The following is a 20,933-nucleotide window of genomic DNA, read 5'->3' on the forward strand; positions in this document are numbered from 1 at the left end:
GATTACCGAGCGCTGATCATCTCTCAGCACTCAGATAGATGAGTCCCCACTCAAACTCAAAGCTCTCTGACACACACACATACACACACACACACACATATATTATGGTGCGACTCTGTGCATAAATAATATCTTTGTTTTTAACTTTGTCCTCCTCCTCTTCAGTTAAGACTTTTCTTTGCTGTTTTTTTTGTCTCAAACAGATATACACACACACACTACCTCGCCCACACACACCAATAGGCACACATGACCTAGCAGACCTCAGCTGCAGAGACACGCTATAATTAGTGAGACAGCATCTTTATCTCGCTCTCTCTTTCTGTGTGTGTTCGTTAATTTGTGCGTGTGTGTGTGCACTAATTGCTCAGGTCAGATGAGAGTCATTAGTAAATAATTAATTTTATTAGGCAGCTGTAGTCTGATGTTAGACTTGTTTTATAACTCTCTCACTTTCACCACTTGTACTGTAAAGATTTTAGATGCAGATCAGATCAGTAATTATTTCATTTTAATTCATTGTGTCATGCACCAAACCTTCTTTTGCCTCTTTTCTCTGCTCTCTTTTTCATCTCCTTCAGTCTCTTCCTTTCATCATTTTCCCCCCTCTTTCTCCTTCTTTATTTTTCGCTCATTTTCTCTGCTGTCTTCTCTCTGTGTGTCTATTCTAAACCATAAAGGTCAGATACAGATGCACAGCGCGAATCTGAAGCCTCCCCCGCATTACATGCTTGCTCACACACACACACACACACACACATGCACGCACGCACACATGCTGACAGACTGTAATTATGTAGGTGTCAGAGGAAGATGTGAGGGAGAGAACAGGGTGAGGAGAGGGTAGCATCACTCCTGTGTTCTGGCTGTGGTTCATGACATGTCTTAACTGATTGTAGTGTAGAATATACACGCAGTGCTATCACTGCTGAGGCTTCCCATATCTCTCTGTGTGTGTTCGCTGCTCATACAACTTTCAAATTGTAAAGCATCAAGATCAGCCACATTCTCATCAGGAATTTTAAGTGATTTTTAAATAGAACTTTGTCAATTGATGAAAAAAATAGACTCTCTGTTTTGTCTTAAATTTATCTCAGATAGCAGGAAGCAGGCGCATTATATAAACTATAGTGTCAGCTTACCAACCCCCCACAAAGCTCGAGCTGCCATGAGAACAAGACCTCCAAGAAAGGCGTTAACATCTCCTCTTAACTGTCTTGTCTTTCTTAAACAACAAAAACCAGTCAGAACCAGTCACCAGTCAAGCAAATCGAAAGAAACTGAGACACCGCAATGCATCTAATCTTTATGACTGGACAGTCTGAACGTTTTTTCACATCAGAGGTTGTGTTTCCCGTTTTGAGTCATTCAGCAGGTCACCGGGCAGTGATTCAGCAGTTTTACATTTACGTGACAGATCTGTCATGAGAGCTACTTTTGTTGTACCAGAAATAGTTGAGATAAATGAGATTACTGTCACTTGATACCATTTCATGCAACTGGAAAACATAAATAAATGAAACCACACAGTTGAAAGGGACTCTCTGGGCTCCATTGGACTTAAATAAATATAAAAACATTTAACACAGAGATGAGAATCATTCATTCCTTAACAAGCAGTCAATTCTCTGATACCGTTCATGTCAGTAGGTCGTTAAGATACAGATGACAAGTTGATAATGTCAATAATTTAATGCAGATTGATTAAGAATGTAAATTTACAATTGATTAAAGATAAGAGAATATGAGGAGGTAAAGGTTGAAGTCATGCAACAAACATGTTTTATGTGTTACGTGTCTGTCAGAGAGATCAATTTCAAAACTTTCCAGGAACTCAAATAGTTTTTTAATTATCTCCAGGCCCTGTGGTTCCTTAACACACTGGCCCCACAAAGCAGTGATAAACCTGACATGACACAGCTTTTTGCCTCAATTTGCATCTGCTAACATCATCATTTTGTGTTTAAAAATTTATCTGAAGTTATCAAAGCTTTAGAGTTTCGGTTGCTGAATGGGTTCACCAAACACACATCATAAAACAAAATAAATCCACAGTGCCTGTAGACTGTTTCAGAAAATGCTGTGCATGATCATGAAAAATTAATCAAGTGAGAAGTGAGAAATCCAGTCAGTGTCCTGTCATGGTGTTTGTAGAGGTGCGAACAGTGAATGATGTAGTTAGTATGTGACAAAACTGCTCATTTTGTTTTGTGTTGTTTGAAATCGACATCTCAGTTCTTACCTTTGTTTTGTTCCTCACAGATCTGCAGTGCATTTTATCACCTATTGTGTGTGTGTGTGTGTGTGTGTGTGTGTTATGATAGACGATTCATTTAGAAACCATGTTTTTGTTGAGGCTCTAAAGTCTTCCCCGGGGCTGCCTTTGACAAATGTGCAACTGGAACTTTAACCTGGTTATTACACCCGCAAGTTACTGTACAACCTGCAACTGATTCTAAATGCTTGTTCAGTTTCATGTTAGATCCTAAGCTGTGCCTCTAAGCAGTCTCAGTGCAGTTTATGACAGTCACAGCACAGACTTGGTGCGACTCGGGCCACCTGCCTCTGGAGAGGACATGAGGACGTGCCATTTGGACATATTTGTGCATGGACGTTTGTAAGGTTGTAACACTTTGGGAGGCTCTCACTTTCTCCGTCTTTGCCTTTTACAACAATATGTTCATATGACTTCAGTCCAGTTTGCTAAAACGTTATTGGAACCTTATTATTTCCATTTGTTCTGGTTCAGAATGAATTTGTTTCATTCTTCACGCCATCAAGATGGAGGTTACTCCGTGTATCTGTGCGGCATGCGTGCGTTTCAGCGTTATGTTGAGTTGACGCTTCAACACTGTGACTGTTAGTAGTCGGCTCGCAGACAGTAAGCAGCTCTCTCACTCTCGCTCTCTCTTTTCTACTTATAGAAACAGAGTGGGTTTTCTGAGTGGGCGTTTTGGAAAAAGATACTTTGCTGACTCTGCTGGACAAAAAGACAGAAAAGACTGATAGTGAAGCAGAAGCTTTTGCCTCTAAACTATCGGCTAATACATCATCAGTTAGAAGGGACTGATGTATGATTTTGTTGAGCAGTTCAGCTTGAAGATATAAAGATACTGCGTAAAGAATAAAAGCTTAACATAGACATTCACCTAATGCTTTCAATTCATTCAACGAATGCTACTGTACACATATTATTAATTAATAATTAATACATTTTGTGTTAAGCCACATCTTGAAACCCCTTAATTTCTGGGCAGTTCAATCAAGTCACATTGTATTATTTAAGTATTTTTAGAGGTGTGAAATGATACAATTAAATATTAAAACTATCCAATCTTGCAATAGTATTTAGTATTTTTATATTTTTTGAGCAATGCTTTATGGAACAGTAGCTGCACATCTGACACTTCCTGCAGGCTTATGGTCGCGTGTTTCGGCCCATCATTTCAGAATTCTGTTGACCTGCTGGTCTGGCAGCTTTTCAGTTAGGAAGGAGATTAGATGATTGACATTGATTTCGGATGTCAGACTTAGCCTCTACGTTTAAACCTTGACACTTGAGAAATTCAGAATTTGCCCTTTTTGTCAACAATTTCTCCATCTGCTGTGAAAATGTGCGAACAGGTTGCAGCTGGATTAACTGGGTGTTTTTGACCAGCAGGTCTTCCCTTATTTAGGAAACCACTTCCCCCTTACCAAGCTGCTGCTTTGCTTCATTATTTTTGTTAAATTGGAAATTGATCTGAATTTGAACTTAAAGTGTGAGTGAGGAGGGAAAACAAGGAAGAGAAAAGAAGTGGGTGGATGGAGGGATAAAAATGTGAGCAGGGAGGTAGATGAGGATGAGGTTGAAGAGGGAAGGAAAGAGAGAGCAGGAGGGAGTGAAAGTGTGAAGGAGAGATGATGATGATGATGATGATGATGATGAGGAGGAGGAGGAGGCTGAGGAGAGAAGCCAAGGCCTTTGGGCAAAGCCAAGACCGCCTACAGATGCTCTCTCCTTCACTCCCTCCCTTCCTCCCTCCTTCACTCGATCTGTCTTTCTCTCTCTCTCTTTTCACAGTTATCCCTTTCCTTTCTTTCTCCCCATCTCTCTCTTCACGTGTCCTCTTGTCCTGTCTCTCTCTCTCTCTTTCACACTCCCTTTCTCCTCCCTTTCTCTCTTATCTGACTTTCCCTCCGCTGTCTTTCTCTCTCCTCCTCCTCCACCCTCAGAGGATAAATAATGTAGGCCAGTGTAGAAGTGAAGTGAAGGGCAGGCACGTTCGCTCAGGCAAACACACCAGACCTTCACCTTCACTGCAGCATGAAATGTGTATGTGTGGTCTGACATTTTTAAGAAGGAGAGATAGATTTGTACTTTGTGTTACTGTCCTGTCACGCCATGGAAGCAGATTGGAAATGAACAGAACTGATTGAAAGGCAGGGATGTCGTTTGTGCACTCGGGATATGGGATAGATTCTAAAAACCAAGATGGCTACTGCGATCTCGAAATGGCGAAACCAAAAACGCGATTCATGTCGAAGCACTTGAAGAGTCAGAGCAATCAACAAAGTTGTTGGGATTAATCCCTTGGTAACCACGAAAGACCGACAGGCATTATCGTCCCCAGAGACGTGCTGCTAGTGTGGCTGAAAAAGGTCTGCTGGAGAGTAAATTGTGAAGTTTGGTGTAAGAGTATAGTATCAAAATGAGCGCAAAATAATTTCGTAGACTCATAAAATTCTGAGAATGAGGGCACACAGCGTTGAGAGGGTCAAACTGACACGCATGTTATTGAGAGTGAGGGAATGCTTATAAATAGAGGGAGGAAGGTCAGAGGGAAAGAGTCAGGCTTCCTGCACAACCGGATGCGTACACACACATGCACGTACGCATGCACAACACACACAACAACAATGTGAAACAGAACTCTCATATGCTTCCAGTTTTTAATATTTATTAGGAGCTAAGATTTTGTGTTGTATTCGGTTCTGCTACAGTCCTCGGCTTCACTGTTTTGACTTGTACCCTTGTGTCTGGGGCTGCAGCTAATGACTGATTTCACCATTCAGTCACCCATTTAACCTTTTAAATGCCAGAGAACCAGAGTTAAATGCCAATCACATTTTTGGTTTGTTTGGTTTGTCCTACCCAAAGCCCAAAGCACAAAAATATTCAATTCACAATGAAAAAAAAAGCGGAAAATTAAAAGATCTATTATCTGATTGAAAGATAATAATCTATTGGCATTTATCTTTCAATTAGCTAATAGATCTTTTAATTGTTTCACTTCACTCCATATGTTTTGTCTGTTCCACCTTTAAACCCTCTGCTCCAGTCCGTTGTGCTCTGTTTGTTATACTTGTATGTCTTTTCATTTCTAGACCTCCTGTCTCTTTTTGTTGATATAGCTGTGTGTGTGTGTCTGTGTGTGTGTGTATGTTACTGGTCACCACATGGCACTCGTGTTCACAAAAACAGTGTGGTGTCCAGCAGTGCCTGCATGTTAACGTGGTGTGTGTGTGTGTGTGAAGACAGTGATCTAATAAGAGCTGATAGTGTACCCGACTGCAGCTGCTCTCACACACCCACTCCCTGTCAGAGACGTACCGAGAAGAGAAAAGTAGACTATAATTAAATATATTATACTTATTAAAGTAGAGAAAAACCCCGCTCAGTCAGTATCAAACTCAAGAACAGTTTATGTGTAGAAATATGGCCACAGGCTGTGGACTAGAAAGGTGACCATGGAATTATTTCTTCAATAAACGTATGAATACTTTCAGTTCACCCTGAGATCAAAAATACATGGAGTTATGGTGATATCCACTACAGAGATGTCTACCTTCTCATGAATATAATGGAACAAGATGGCACTTTGCTTATGGTGCTCAAAAAGCCAATAAAATGCATTTTGAAAAACAAATCAATCAGTTACTCAAGAAAATCCCCAGACCTTGTTGTGAGCGGGTCCACAGAGGAACTACTTTCCTCCTACCAAACTACACAGCGCAGAAGGAAACATGCATCGCCTTGTGGTCCAGAGGGTCGGTTTCGTGATGAGGCGGGGTGTAAACATTAAAGGTGTCCTCCTCGGCTGAAGTAGAGCCAAATACCCAACACTGCACTGCAGGTCAGACACAAGGCTAATTAATTAGACACATATTTTTATAGATGTCATACTGTAGGACAACCAATTCTGAATGTAGGACACCACGAGGGCCTGACAAAGGCTGCCGTGTCAGTTCTTATTTGATCTAGTTTGACAATGTCTACCACACGTCCCCTGATGTCAAAAACGTGTTCCCTCCACCTGATCACCTCTGCACATCATGCAGGCTGTGCTCAAGCTTCAGCGTGTACTCGCACAGGTCTTTTTTCCAGGTCACGGCGGGACCGTGACCACCTAATCAGACAGAGTGACCATCTGGAAGGACACAAGTGTTGTGAAGTCTGATCCTGGCACAAGTGGGCCAATTGTCTGCATGCAGAGCCAGGTTTTGAGTTTTCAAGGCCCACAGGTGCATCAGGTGTTTTATTTGGTGGATAATCAGTGTGGCACAGTGGGGTGAGAGAACAGCTGGACAAAATCATTCAAAGCTGGTGGCGAGTTGTCATTTGCCTCTGGGCAACCGAGCAGACGTTTGTTTAGGAGTTAACAAACAACCCGCACGGGCAGGCAGACACACAATTGTGGGGGGGGGGGGGGGGGGGGGGTGCAGACAGACAGACAGGGAGGAAGACAGACAGACAGACGGACGGACGCAAAGAGGAATGCTGTATGCTCAGATAAAACTGGGAAGGAAGTCTGAGTGGGGTTGCCATGACAACCACACCCTTCACACTCTGCCCCTGCACACACGAACACACACACACACATATAAAAGCATTTACGAGTCCAAAGCAGATAGATGGGAAATGTTTGTGTGTGATTATTGAGAGCGTGTGCAGATAAGAAAATGTTTTGTGCAGATTGATAATAAAGAGGCTCGCTAAAACTGTGTGTGCATGTCTTGTGTGTGGATTTCTTCCTGCTATTGTAATTTGTGGCATGTGTGCGGTCATGTTCCTGTGTGCTTCTTTGTGTGTGTGGGGTCAGACGGTGGCTGAGCCTCGAGGCCTCACAGTGTTGTATGTTACAGCTGCAGGATGATATGCAGATTGCTTCTGCTTGCATTGTTTTCTGATCATCTGTTTTTTTTCTTCTTGTGTCTTGGTTCAATCCCTTAATTTAACCCAGAAAACAACCTTTTCACCTTTCACCATTAATTTGTTGTTGTCTTCATAGCAAAAGCAGCTTCAGCCATCACTGTCTGCACAGGATGTGTTCAGGCACTGGACCAAGTGTAGGTCAACCATGTTTTGGCAACGTTCAGAAACCAGCATTCAATTAAAGCAAGACCTATAAATCAGCCATTATCAGCTTCTTGCAGATATATTGGTGCTAATGCATTTGTTGGCTGTAACATAAAAGTGCGGTGCAAAAATACCAAACTAGTCACTTTGAAACCATATTTCCAAACAGTTTTCTATGCTATTTTTCATTGCTTACGTCACAAATGTCAACCAAAGTCACTGGATGCTCAAACTCTCCTGACTCCTGCCTCACAGAGTCAATGTGACTATTTTTGAATGCGTTTTTTGTGCGTGTTTGCACGTGGTGATCAACCTTTATCCATCACACACTACGACCTGAGGCAGAGACGCAGGCACATACTCCATCTCCTGTCTCCTTCCCCCTCTCTCTCTCTCTCTCTCTCTCTCTCTCTCTCTCTCTCTCTCTCTCACTCACACACACACACACACACACGCAGACACACACACACACACACACAGACAGACATGGACACACTCTGGGCATGCTGCGTCACCAGCAGCAACGAACGAGCCTTTCACACTGACCCAAATAGACAAAGAGAGAGAGAGATAAGGAGAGACGAAAAGGAGGGAGAGAAATTGGCGTGAGATAGAAAAAAATGGGAAAGATTGAAAGGAGAGAGATAAAGAAGAAATAAGAAGTGGAGCAACAGATGAAAAGAATGAATGTTTTGTTAGATTGTACCAAATAAGGACATGCTGACGGAGTCTGTCTGTAGCTGAAGTGTCCTCAGCTGTCAGTTCTAATGTTTGAGCTTCAATGAAATGGTGCTTTTACATCTGTGTGTGACTGGAGAGGTCTCATGGCTCCAAAAATGTGTGCCCAAACCCAAAAACACACAGAACTGAACCGAACAGAACCCCTCTAGTATTTAAAAGCTGGGATCATGCAGAACTGAGGAGACACAGACTGGATCTTGACTTGAATTTCATAGGTGAAGTTAACATTAATTCACAATATGTCAAAATTCTGTTTTTTCTCACCTAATGTAGTGTCATTCTTCTCTCCTGTGCCTCGCTGTGGCATAAATAATCCATCCTAAAGTTGCTAAAATACAGCCAGATTTTCTGTTATTCTCCTCTCACTGATTGAAACGACATTGCTGAGTTACCTGTTGTCAGCCCGACCAGTGAAGTTCCCCAGATTGCTGTTATTTATGTATTTATTATAACAATATTTAGGAGCAGGGCCTCGCTGTGTGGAGTTTGCACGTTCTCCAGGGGGCTCCGCGGTCTCCCCCTTGCCATCAAAAACATGTATGTTAGGTTAATTGTCGTGTCTTGGCCCTGGCTTAGAACTGGAGTTGGTCCCCAGGTGCTGCGCAGTGGCTGCCCAAAGCTTCTAACACTATGATGGGCTAAATGCAGAGAACAAATCTCCCTACTGGGAACAATAACGGATATCGACTGAGCTTCAGCTGGAGTTGTAATCTCCAAACTGTCATCTCCTGTGTTAGTGGATTTTTTTTCTATTCATTGGTGAGCAGATTGAACCCTTATTAAATAGCCACTATGAAAGTAACTCCTCTCAGTCTTAAGACCTACTTTAAATACTTTATAAATTACTTACTTTCTCTCACTGACATGCCCCCTCAGTTTCTCGTCTGCCAGTTCAGAGTTACTTTTGGCTTCGGGGCGTTTTGTGAATAGAGTATGAGGTCTCTGTAGTGGTAAGAGCTTTGCCCTTCACCCAAACCACATGCCAAATAATTTAAATTCACTGTCCTCCTGCCTTATAGACAATTGTTGGATAGAAATAATCTCTCCACCCCAGCAGCTCACCTGGTCGCACACGTGGGAGTGCGGTCGTCCTAATGGCAGCAGCTCGGGCCCGTTGCTGCATGTTGTCCCCCCCCCCCCTCTTTCGGTCTCTTTCTCCCCTGTTTCCTGTCATTCTGCAGCTGTCACAATCAAAAAAAAGGGGAAGAGCCTGAAAAAATGCATTTTAAAAAAGAAAGAAAGATATGAATTATTGCATATGTGAAGCTATAAATGGAAACAAAGATCGGATACTTTCAGTTGGGAATCAGTTACACAGACACACAACTGAAGAATCACGCTGTTCTTGCTTTTAAAAAGCAGAACGTGCATTAATTTCATCAGTGTCTTTAGTGTTCTATTTTTGGTCACATTTAAATCCTCTGGAATGTAGTTTCTGAGAATTTTCCCCTTTCACCGTGAATTAAATTCTCCATCAGCATAAAAAGAAAGCTAGAAAATACTGTTGGTGTTTTTGGCCTTTAAATCCCTGTATCAGTCCAACTCTGCTGCACAAACATTCAGCTAAATTCCTCGCTTAATAAAACTGATAAGTGTATGTTCTCTCTCTCTCTCTCTCTCTCTCTCTCTCTGTGTGTGTGTGTGCATATTCAAGCATGAGCTCATCTACTTGTGTGTCTGCATGTGTTTCTCGGGTTGCCTTTGCCAGGTTATCTCTTACGTAATTGTTCCAAAAATAGAGCAGATTCACCTGTAAGGGAATGAAGAGGGGAAAGAGAGGAGATGGCTGAAAACAGGGAGCAATACAAGAATGGATAGAAGACCATTTTATCTTTTAAATGGATTTAGATACTAGCCACCTTAAATGTGAAGATTTATAATCAATAATGTGATAGGATGATGTCCACCATACACTCTGCGGCTGTATGCCAGATGGTTTATGACAATGGAATTTTTTAGGTGCTTTTAGTGCGATAAGCTAGAAGAACAGACTTTTCTGTTTGTTGTTTTATCTATAAACACACCCCAACAACTTCCTATATTTGCATTGAGGGTTCTAAATGAGCTTTTTCTTGCGACCATTTTCTGGAAATGTGGTTAGAGCTGCGCCACATTTTTACATGTCAGTCAGTAACCACGGGCTGCTGAGTTCAACAGTTTCACTCAACTGTCATATAATATGTAACGTGAAGACGATCCAATTGCTTTAATTTGAATGCTTTTTGATGATTCTGCTGATGCACTGATGCTGAATGTTGAAAAGAGGTGGAGGAGGCAGAAGAGAGTTGAGGTACGGAGGTGACTGTGTAGTGGATCCAGTGTCATAGTTCATTGGACACCACTGCTCTCTCTCACACACACACACACACTCATACACACACAAACACACTGTAGTTTCTTACTTCCACTGCCTGCATTCATTTCCTATAACCCCAGTCGCTTCGGACCATCCTCGAGCCCGTCTATGACCAGGCTTAATCTCAAAATAAATCATAACCCTGTACTTCCTATGTGAGTTAAACCTGAATCAAAAACACTCTCAGACACACGCACACACACACACACACACACACACACACACCCACACACCCACACGGTTACACAGTACAGAGCTCAGATGTCTGGTGTCAGGTCTCCGTTGTCTGTTGTGTTGATTGGCATAATTACCTGACCTGTGCTGTGAGTGTGTAGGGAAATAACTGTCGGTTTAACCTGCGCTGGATTATTGATATTATTAGTATTCTTTTTAACCACTGGAGGATTTTAGCAACAGAGTAGAAATAATAATGATAAATGTTGAAGCAGGTAGGCAGGGAGGAAGGAGAGGGAGGGCAAAAAAGATGCGTTGGTTTCACCGGCTTCTCGGCTACAGGTGAGTGAAACTGTGGAGCAGCTGCCATGTTAACCTTTGAAATTCTGCCTGTTTAAAGGGATTATAACCAACGTAATGCAGCGTTAACAAATCAGTTCTTCACATAACCAAGTCTAAATGTCAGGCTGTGGCTCCTGTGGGCATTTCTGACTAATCACTTTTTATTTCTGCTGACAGGATTTTGTGCTGTTGTTCGGGCCTCTGCTGGTGCCGTTTCTGAATGTAGATGTTAACTCAAAAGCGCAGGATTGTTCTGAAAAAATGAAGCTTCTTGTCTGGCAGTCGCACAGTAACTGAAGCCAGTGTGGGTCACTTCAGTTAACTCAACAAAAAAAGATGTCTCTCTTTTAGACGACTTGTGGTTATCACTCTGTGCATTAGTGTGCTTTCAGCACTTCTGCCATCATGTGCTAATTCCCCTTTTATTTAACCAAAGTATGCACATCTGGAGCACACAATGATGTGACATTTTGAGCTTCAGATGGCTGATTAAAACTCCGCCACTAAATTTGAGATTAAAAAAGGACTTTTTATCCCTTTTAGATCACATCCATGGTATGCTGTGCACGTGTTTAACAATTTATGTCATTTATCTTTGTGTTCTTATATCAAAATCCATTCATGTTTTCTTCCTGTTAAACAAAATATGACTTTGACTTATTTCAGCCAGTTATATCACGCCAGTCGCCTGTGATCAGTCTAAGATTTATTAGCTAGCCAGCTAACTTTATTCAGAGGAGAGAAACTCTGTTGTTTCATCTGTGCTGTCACATCTGCAGGAAACACGTTTAAATTTGTCTTGTTTTAAGATGTGTTGGTGGGCTCGTATAAAGAAACACGCATGTCTCACATAGTAACAGATCAGTATTAACTCATAAGCAACCACATTTGACATCTTATTGCAAAATCTCATAATGCAGATCGTCTTAGTTGAATTTCTAATATTTCATCGTTCCTTAAACAAACATTTGCCTGCACAGAGAAACTGGCTTAACACTAAACCCACACTGGAGCAGTTGTGCCTCTTTTGTCAACCAATTTCTCCCACATTATCACAACATCTTCTGCTTTGCGTGTCAGAAGATGTTAAAACTCGATTCCTCCCACCTGCAGCTGCCTGTTATTTCTGTGCCTCATACTTTTTGCTCTCACTTTTATCAGCAATCATAAACGGTGTTGCCTAACCGTGCGGAACCACACAGAGAAAATTACACCAGTGGAGGCTTGTTTGCCGTCAGACAGACCGCTCACAATGAGAAGCCCATTTTCTTCCCACCTTAATCACCTGAATTGTGCTGAACTATGTGAGCGGCTCTTACTGTAGTAACTGTTGACCCCTCTGTGGTTACTGAGGATCTGTATTTAGTTGAGGTATTGCATCATCCCTGGTGTGTGGGCCGTGAAATGAAGACGATATGTGTGCGTGTCTGCGTACACACAGTCAGCCCACATGAGGCTTCTGTCTTAGTGACTGCATTTACAGTTTACTGTAAAGTTCCTGAAACACACACACACACACACATTCAAACATGGAACAGATTCCCTACCGATATAATTACTGGATGAGCTGCCGATGCTCCCGCTGTGCCGTTGTCAGAGCAACGCTGACAACCCACCTCTGCTGGAAGAAGAGGAGGAGGAGGAGGAAGAGGTGGAGGAGGAGAGGATGACAAGAGAGGAGGAATAGTAAGAAGAGGAGGAGCAAAAAGAAAAGAGGGAGATTAGAGAGGGGAGCAGGCTACGGGAGGCTGTGTGTGTGTGTGTGTGTGTGTGTGGTGGGGGTGGGGGTGGTGTCTGAGAAAACTGAACATATGTAGAAGACAAAAAGGAGAGAGAGTGGAGGAAGACAGGGAGGAGGAGGAGGAGGAGGAGGAGGAGGAGGAGGAGAATAGAAGACGAGAGTGGAGGAGGAAGAGGAGGGAGATTAGTTCCAGAGACGGTAAAGGAGGAGGGGGCCAGATAAAGAGAACATTAAAGAGAGGGAGTGAGACAGAATTACAGAGAGAGTAGGTGGTGTTAGAACTGTGAGCAGAGAGCAGCTGCATTCAACTCCACAACATACAGGCTTCAATTTTATCTCTTCATCAGAGGCTTTAACACACCGAACGTCTTCCTGTCCCTGCTAACGTTTCTCCTACCTGACTGGTTTAAATGTTAGAGACATTTATTTCAAGGGCTTTAAATGTGCGTTCGTTTTGATCACGCAGATGATCGACGGTTCTTCTTTCTACCGCTCAACCTGATTTGATACCCCAGATGTTTGTAGAGTTTGTTTCCCCTTAAATACAACCAGTGAATTTGTGCTTACAGACTCTTCTCTGTCTCGTTGAATACATTTTCATAATTTGATTTCAAATTATTCTAATAGAATGACTTTTCGTGTGGAGGACAGTTAGACAAACGAGGTGAACTCTGAAGCAGTCTGCGTGTTGCTTTCAGACCAGTCGGTCACGGATGGTGACGTTGATTGTTGTGTCCACTGTGTCTTTCTGGCGCTTCTGATGGGGTTGCCATTAGGTGCTTTCATTTGAAGACAGATGTGAGACAGCTGGAATTCTCCTTTTGTGAAAATAAACAGTTGGGAGACCACAGGTCACAACTCCAGAATCTCAACAGCGAAAAGAAGTGACAAAAAGCAAGAAACTGGTACGACCTAGTATGTTCAAGTGAACAGAGGAAGAAAAACACAACAGGAAGTGTCTTTAACCAACAAATTATGCAAAGGGCAACAAAGAAAGATCATTCAGGGTGGATGTGGTGCGATTTGTGTTGTTTCACAAGGTAGCTTTGCTTTGTTAATACTTTTAAAACAAGATTTATTTTTGGACTGATGCACTTTTACTGCCTTTTTCGTGGGCAAATCTACTTAACATAACTCTGAAGCAAAGTGAATGAATGTGTGAGTGTGTGTGTGTGTGTGTGTGTGTGTGTGTGCTACCATGGTTTTGACGTGTGCAGACCACAGAAAAGCTTCACACTGCAGTTTTTTTTGTGTGTGTGTGTTTAGATTTTAGGAGTGCGCCTTAATGGCTGTGATCCTGTCTGCTTTTAGTAGATTAGGACTCACTCAAATATAATACTGGTCCGTGACCCCGGAATGAGAGCATCTGTGTGTGTGTTTGTGCCTTTAGGTGTATTCTCATTGACATTGTTTTGTGATGAGTATGTCAAGTGCATTTTGGGTCTTGGGTTTTTTTTTTTTTTTAGAAGCTCTGACTTTTTCTTTCTACAACAAGACACACTCAGGAGCACACTTTCCTGCAGGGATCATTTCATCATGAACAGACATACACACACACACACACACACACACACACACACACACACACACACACACACACACACGCACGCACACAGTTGCTCTCATTCATATCTGATCAACCATAATCAGTTTATAATAATCCTCACCTCTCAACACTTGACACGGCAATAAGCAGCAGGGTTAAGTGTGTGTGTGTGTGTGTGTGTGTTGGATGTTCAAAGTCTAGTTGAGGTCAGGATCAGGTTCAGCCATCATTTTTACGGGTAATATTTATTTTTATTCATTTTCACTCTCCCTGTTAGAATTTACTTTTTAAAATATATTCCAACAGTCATCACAGATGTATATCCTCAAACTAAACTGAGTCTGAAGTCAAGAAAAATGAAACAAAAACTACAGCTAATTAAGTACAAAACAAGCCAAAGCTTAGAAACATTCGCTTTCTGCTTGTCCTTTCACTTCCATATAAATGGTTTCAACAAAACCGTCTGTTACTTTCTTTAATAGACGCGCTTGTCGCCGTGTCTTCGGCGCTGAGAGGTTGAGCCTATGCAAAAATAAGACGTCCTTTCCAACAAAAAAATATACATTCATCATTAGATTCATGGTGTGTGTGTGTATGTGTGTGGTCCCCTGTTCTGGGTAACATATGTCCAGTCAGCATTTGACTGGCATTTGTGCTGTTGTCACCCACGCAACACTATTTATATTCCAAGAGTCATGAGGGTGTGTACATGTGTTTGTCTGTGTGAGTGAGTGTGAGTGAGTGTGTATGTGTGTGTCTCAGGGTGTGTCATCAGGTTACAGTGTGTGTAAGTGGACTCCTCTTTGTCCTGGTTGATAATTTTAGACAGACGGCCACTGAAACTTTCAACAGGGGGGGTCAGATGCTCTGTGAAACCTTTTCCACTGACAGACACACACACACACATTTTCACAAATGTGTGACAGCACATTTTCCCAGCTCAAACCAATTACAGAACAACTCTGTCATGTGAAATAACCAAAACGCTGGCAGAAAATGTTCCTCCTTAGCGCCATAGCTCAGATACAAGCAGGTTTTCTGCCCCCTTTCAGCCGACTTCATAAGGTTTAATGCCTTTCGCTGCTTTACTGACAGAAGCTCGATGAACAGTTAACAGATGAATACGCAGAGATGATGATATGATGTTTCATGGGCACGATGGCGAAGAAATCGAAACGGAGAAATGCATAAACCTATAGATGACAGAAAATGAGATGAGGAAGTACAGCCTAATGGGGCGAGAGTCAGAGACAGAAACCCGGAGAGAGAGAGAGAGAGCGATGACTGCTGACTCATCCTCTGACAGAACGGCTCTGTCTCTGCCTCTCCCTCGTCACCCCAAAGTGCTGCTGGCAGTCTCCTCTCCAAGCTGTTCCCACTTCTCCTCAACCACATATCTCCAGCTGAACCCGCTGCCGATGCGCTCTCATAGCGTGAATAATTAATTGACATACTAAATTATACTGAAATCTGGTGTTCTGTGTCATTTAGCCGCTCTGTGGTGAGAGAGCTGTGTCATGCATAAGGATGACGGTGTTGATTTTTGCATCTGGTTTGTTTGGTGTTGTTTTGTAGGAAAGCGATCTCCCGCTCCGGCCTCCAGCACCTCGGTCCTCCTCAACCCTCCCTGCCTCCTGCATCCAACGGGCCCAACAAGGAGCTTCGCGCCTGCGTTGATTGGACGGTCAGACGCTCGCATACACTCAATTCATTCAATTGATTATGAATAATGATCAGATTTTAGTCTCTTTGATCTCTGTTTCCAGTTTGTTTGTTTTTTTTTGTATATATAATAATGTTTTGCTAGATTTTGCACAAGAAGAGTTGTGCATCTATTTAAAAGGACTTAAATGCAAAATGTACATCATGCATATACATCAATGTGGGTTCAGATAACGCACAAAAAAGACAGTTGTCCCAGTCTCCCTTGTCCTTATTCTGTCTGTGTGAGTCACTGTGTGGCATTTGGATTTTCATGCCGACAGATTTGCTAGCAGACTGGTTTCAACAGCCTTATGTTCCTGTGGAAATGAAAAGCAGTGATTTTCTTAATGCGTATTTGATCATCACTGGGAAATATCTTTGATAATATAGTGTTGCAGAGAAAGTTTTATGTACTAAGACTTTGTGAGATGTGACATTTTGTGGGTTTATTTTGTCAGACTTGATAGATTTAATTCATATTACGCCTTACAAGGTTAAAGACACATTTTAACACCCTAAAAGCAAAATGCCAAGTTGATATTAAAAGTATTGTGAAGATGGTCATGAAACAGCTTGTAAGTTAGATAGAAATGGTCAGAAAATGCAACAAAAATGTTGGTTGCACTGAAAACCTGTCAATATAAATGGGACATTTGTACAACTATTTCACCTTACAAAGACATACAAAAATTCACGTTTGTTCATTTCAGCTGATATCTCCGGCTCTCATGGTGACAATGATGACTTAAATTCTTCATCATTCACAAGAGATTTTGTGGAAAGCTCCTTTTTTCTTTGGAAAAAGGGCAAATCAAGGGAAAGGTTAGACATTTTCTGTAATCAGTGACGTTTTCCTGCTAATATTCAAATGTTAAATACTTTCCCTAAAGTGGCTTTGTCAGGCAGAGCTTAATTTCAGGGTGCTTATCACCTCCACCAGTTCAAATCTTGCGAAACAAACCTAAGTCTCCTACAGTACTTAAACTGAACCATCTTTTTGCTGTTTTGAAGATCTGCAAGACACAACATGACCATAACTATTATATTCCATAAATGGCTTTTGGAAAAAATGTGTAAATTGCAGAAAAATCTTTCAGAAAGTGCAACGTAAATGCATCCATTTAGCACAGAGAACAGTCTAAGACCCTGTTAGAGCTGATTTTGAGCGATAGGCTGTGTTTCTCAAACAGGCTTAGCAGAAGTGTGTGCTGCCAACTTTACCTCGTTTACAATGGGCCCAGCGGAAGACAGGGATGCTTCTATTTTTATCCAATTCAACGGGAAAATAATGACTGTGACAGAGGGAGGGTTTTACTTTGAATCATCATTGTAAGGTGCATTTTTTTTTTTTTCTTCAATTTGGAGCACACCAGGCTTTGAAAAGAAAGCAAACAACAGCATCCAAAATACTTCAAACTCTGAATCCTGCGTAATCAAGTTCAAAAACATCAGATAGACGGGAGATCTTAAGTCTGGAATGATCATGGTCAAACAGTAATCTTTCCATCGCTTTTTTTAACCAGTCTTTTTTACTGTATAATTATACACTGAGTGAGTCATACATCCGTAATGAATAGTAAATAAAACATGTAAACTGTATTATTAATTGGAAGTTGTAAGTAGACAAACTGTTGCCTGCCCACATTTGAGATTCCCCTCTGACTCTGTCTGCAGGGACACTTCCACCACGTCATCGCTGGCCTTTAGCTCCCTGCACGACACACACACACACACACCCCTATAATCATTGTACTTAAACACTCATTAATATACACTTAGCGGTTGATTTACTATGGCTTTATGGCCCCTTTTTTAAGTGCTGATGAGTCAGATAGTGTTTGTCCACGTTCACTAAGGGGCTGCTCACATGTTACAGCAAAATGACAGAATAGCAGCTGAACTGGGAACTGGTTTCCTGTGTTTTTAGGTGTTGCTACTGTACGTAGGAACTCGAGAATGGCCAATAAAAGGGATTTGCTGCGGCTGAGTGACTGATGTGGCAGAAGCCGTTTTGGCTATGAATTACCGTCTGAGGGAAGTGAGAGGCAGAAAGAGAGATTAGAAAAGTATTAGAGAGCTTTGGCTCCTCTCTCTCATCACAGTCCACTTCTGTTTGGCCAGTTGGTCACTTGTTATTGACATGGTGAAAACAACTGAGGAGGAAAAATGCAAATTTTATTTTTCACATGATTTTTCACAATTTTATGTCCCTCAGTTACCTTCCTCTGTCACCCTCTTTGATTTTGCTTCTCACTAACATAAATATATTTTACTCCATGTTTAAACCACCAAAAAGACTGACCTTCTGTGAATAAATTAATTCAACTTCTGGCAAAGATCGTTTAACTTTTGTTGCCTTTTATAATATGGTTTTAATTCTCATGGAGTGTGTGATTGTACTTCCAAAAGGTTTTTCTTAAATTATTTGCAATATTTTATGTTCTTAACAGAGAAAATCAACTGCATCTCTGCACATTTCTAATTTTTAAAATCATACAATGCAAAATGTTGCAGTCCTGATGATATTATATGTCAAGCACCGTAAATCAAATCCAACCAAGTTTTTATACACTTGAGACTGTCACAATGCCAGAATCTTATGCTTCTGTACTAATATAGAAAATGTAATATAATCAGTAATGATGTTAAATGTCGAGTTTGTATTTCAGAGACAATATAGCAACTGAAACCGTGCATAATATTCAGTGCACTATGAGGTGATATCAGTGTGAGAACAACTCACCCTGCAAGACCATACACTCACATAAACACCTTCTGAAAACGGTTCACCTGAACCTGTGACATCCGGTTACATGCATGCGACCATTCACACTTGCATGTTTGTATGCACATAAGGATGTGTGTGTTTTTCACTTGAATCCTGTAGCTCCTGTAGTGTTTTGATTAGCACCTTAGATTAAAATGCACTGTGAAATTACCCACCTACTCAGCAGCGGCAATTATGTGCTTGACACACTTGTTGACCGCTTTCACTCCAGAGTGTTTATGTGCATATGGTTGCAGTTTAATGTGACTGAAAATAATCTTGAGTGAGCGATGCACGGGGGTAATGCCAGTTGTTCGCTGTCTCTCTCTCTCTCTCTCGGCAGGAGAACGCGGTGAATGGGGATCACCTGTGGATGGAGACAAGTTGTTCAGGAGAGCTCTGCTATCTCGGAGAGGACGCCTGCCTGCTAAAGACTGCAGTGAGTAGTGGACACACTGAACACTCCTGTGTGTGTGTGTGTGTGTGTCACAAAGTGAAGGAGACTCTCGCCTCAGAGACCAATTCAAGTAATTTCCCTGGAATGTGAGAACCTCCAAACTTAATGTTTAGTTTTATTTTGATTTTGTCATTTTTGATTAATGGGAAACAGCACCTTGCATCATAGACTACTGTATATATACAAAAGTTTTGAGACAACTGACCATCACACCAACAGGGAATTTAATGACCCTGCATTCTCAAGTTTTGGATCCTGTTTGAATTGTGATATAAATTACACATATGACATTTCTCAATTTGCTAGTCAGCAAAGTCACATTTTACAGAACTACTATATAGTCTTCTATGAAACGCCTTAGTGAACTGCGTCACTTGTACTGCACAGTATACGTCACCAACACCAAAGTGGCCATAATTTTTGCATATTTCACCTCGTTCTGCCAAAACGAAGCAGAAAATATTAAAAGAGGCCAAAATCACTTCAAGTCTGGCCATGCTGAGAGCTGCAGCTATGAGAAAAGAAAGTTAGTCAGTTCTTTAAGAAAGACATTTTAAAATTGTTAGAAAACTACATGCATAAAATTGAGTCAGTCTCCCCTTCATGATTCAGTTCAGGATCTCTCAGAGTTGGTGTGCAAAGCAGGTGGTCCAAGTGGTCTGGAAACATCTGGAAATGGAGCGTTTTGTGAGCTTCTAGTCTTAAATTCAGACGAGTAATTTGGCATGAAGTTAAACAGGGTTCCGCGCTCACACTCAGATGAAGCGTGTCTACAAAGCAGCAGAAGAAAGTGAACTTTCAAATTAAGCGTGGCTGTGTATTTAAATTGCAGGTTTTGTGAATCCACATCCATCCACGCACAGAGAACAACAGCACTTTGAACAGACAGCTGAGAAATAACCTTTAATACTGACAATAACATAATGACACAGCTGTACATATATTTTCAGTGATGCTATGTAATTACAGTGTGTGCACAAGAACAAGGTGAGGCCGCTGCCGTGAAGATGGAGCTGCGGCAAAAATAAATTCACAAAGATCTCTCTCTGTCATACGTTTAATTGGATATTCCCTCTCTCTGTGTCTTTTGGCTAACCTGAAAGGACAACCTGACCTCAGCAGAATCTCTTGATTGCTTTGGCAAACCATGGTTGACATAAATAAGCACATTTCTCACCTGTGCTCAGCTAGATATGACTGATGTAGACTTACCGTAGTCATCAGGGAAAAGGCTGGCAGTCTGAAGGATGCTGCAGAAACAAAATGTCGCCCCTGCGTGTGCAGTTTGCAGGGAGACTGTGAAGGCACCGTCGTGCCTTGCAAGCCGAAGGTCACATGACGTAAAGAGGCAGCCTTCCTGGAGTTTCCTTTTCTTAAAAGCTGTGGCCCTTCAAAACTTCTGGAATGCCTTGACTGTCTGACTTGTATTCTCTTTATCTCTTCTAAAAGCATGATTTTTGGATCACGTAAACCCTCAGTACAAAGGAGTCACAAAGATGATAAAGACAGGGTGGATTTCATTATCCGCTCACAAATGTAACCATTGCTACAAAAAAAAACAGTTCCTCCATTGAGGCTCATGCAATTTACTTGTCCAGCACCCGTCATTCTGCTGCATTTTATCCCAGCATCTCTAAAAAAAGAACATCTTGCTTCCTTAATGTCATGGGTTTCTTGATCAAAGAGGGTTTTGTGGTGGAACATTTGCACCGTGAGCACATTCAGAGTCACCAGGAAATGAGATAGGAGTTTTTCTCAGTTTTTAT

At 41.6% G+C, this 20,933-nt stretch overlaps 1 protein-coding gene across 7 annotated transcripts in view; it reads left to right on the forward strand.

The window, feature by feature from the left end:
* dgki (diacylglycerol kinase, iota) overlaps positions 1-20,933 on the forward strand; it is a 63,320-nt gene that overhangs the window by 11,290 nt on the left and 31,097 nt on the right. For 5 of the 7 annotated variants that reach the window (XM_046378425.1, XM_046378429.1, XM_046378428.1 and 2 more), the window contains exons 2-3: positions 15,815-15,923; positions 19,054-19,149. In XM_046378425.1, the coding sequence (XP_046234381.1) occupies positions 15,815-15,923; positions 19,054-19,149 (205 nt within the window). The other 2 variants (XM_046378430.1, XM_046378432.1) reach the window with 1 other exon arrangement.

The sequence above is a fragment of the Scatophagus argus genome, chromosome 22, assembly GCF_020382885.2.
Source record: "Scatophagus argus isolate fScaArg1 chromosome 22, fScaArg1.pri, whole genome shotgun sequence".
NCBI lineage: Eukaryota > Metazoa > Chordata > Actinopteri > Scatophagidae > Scatophagus > Scatophagus argus.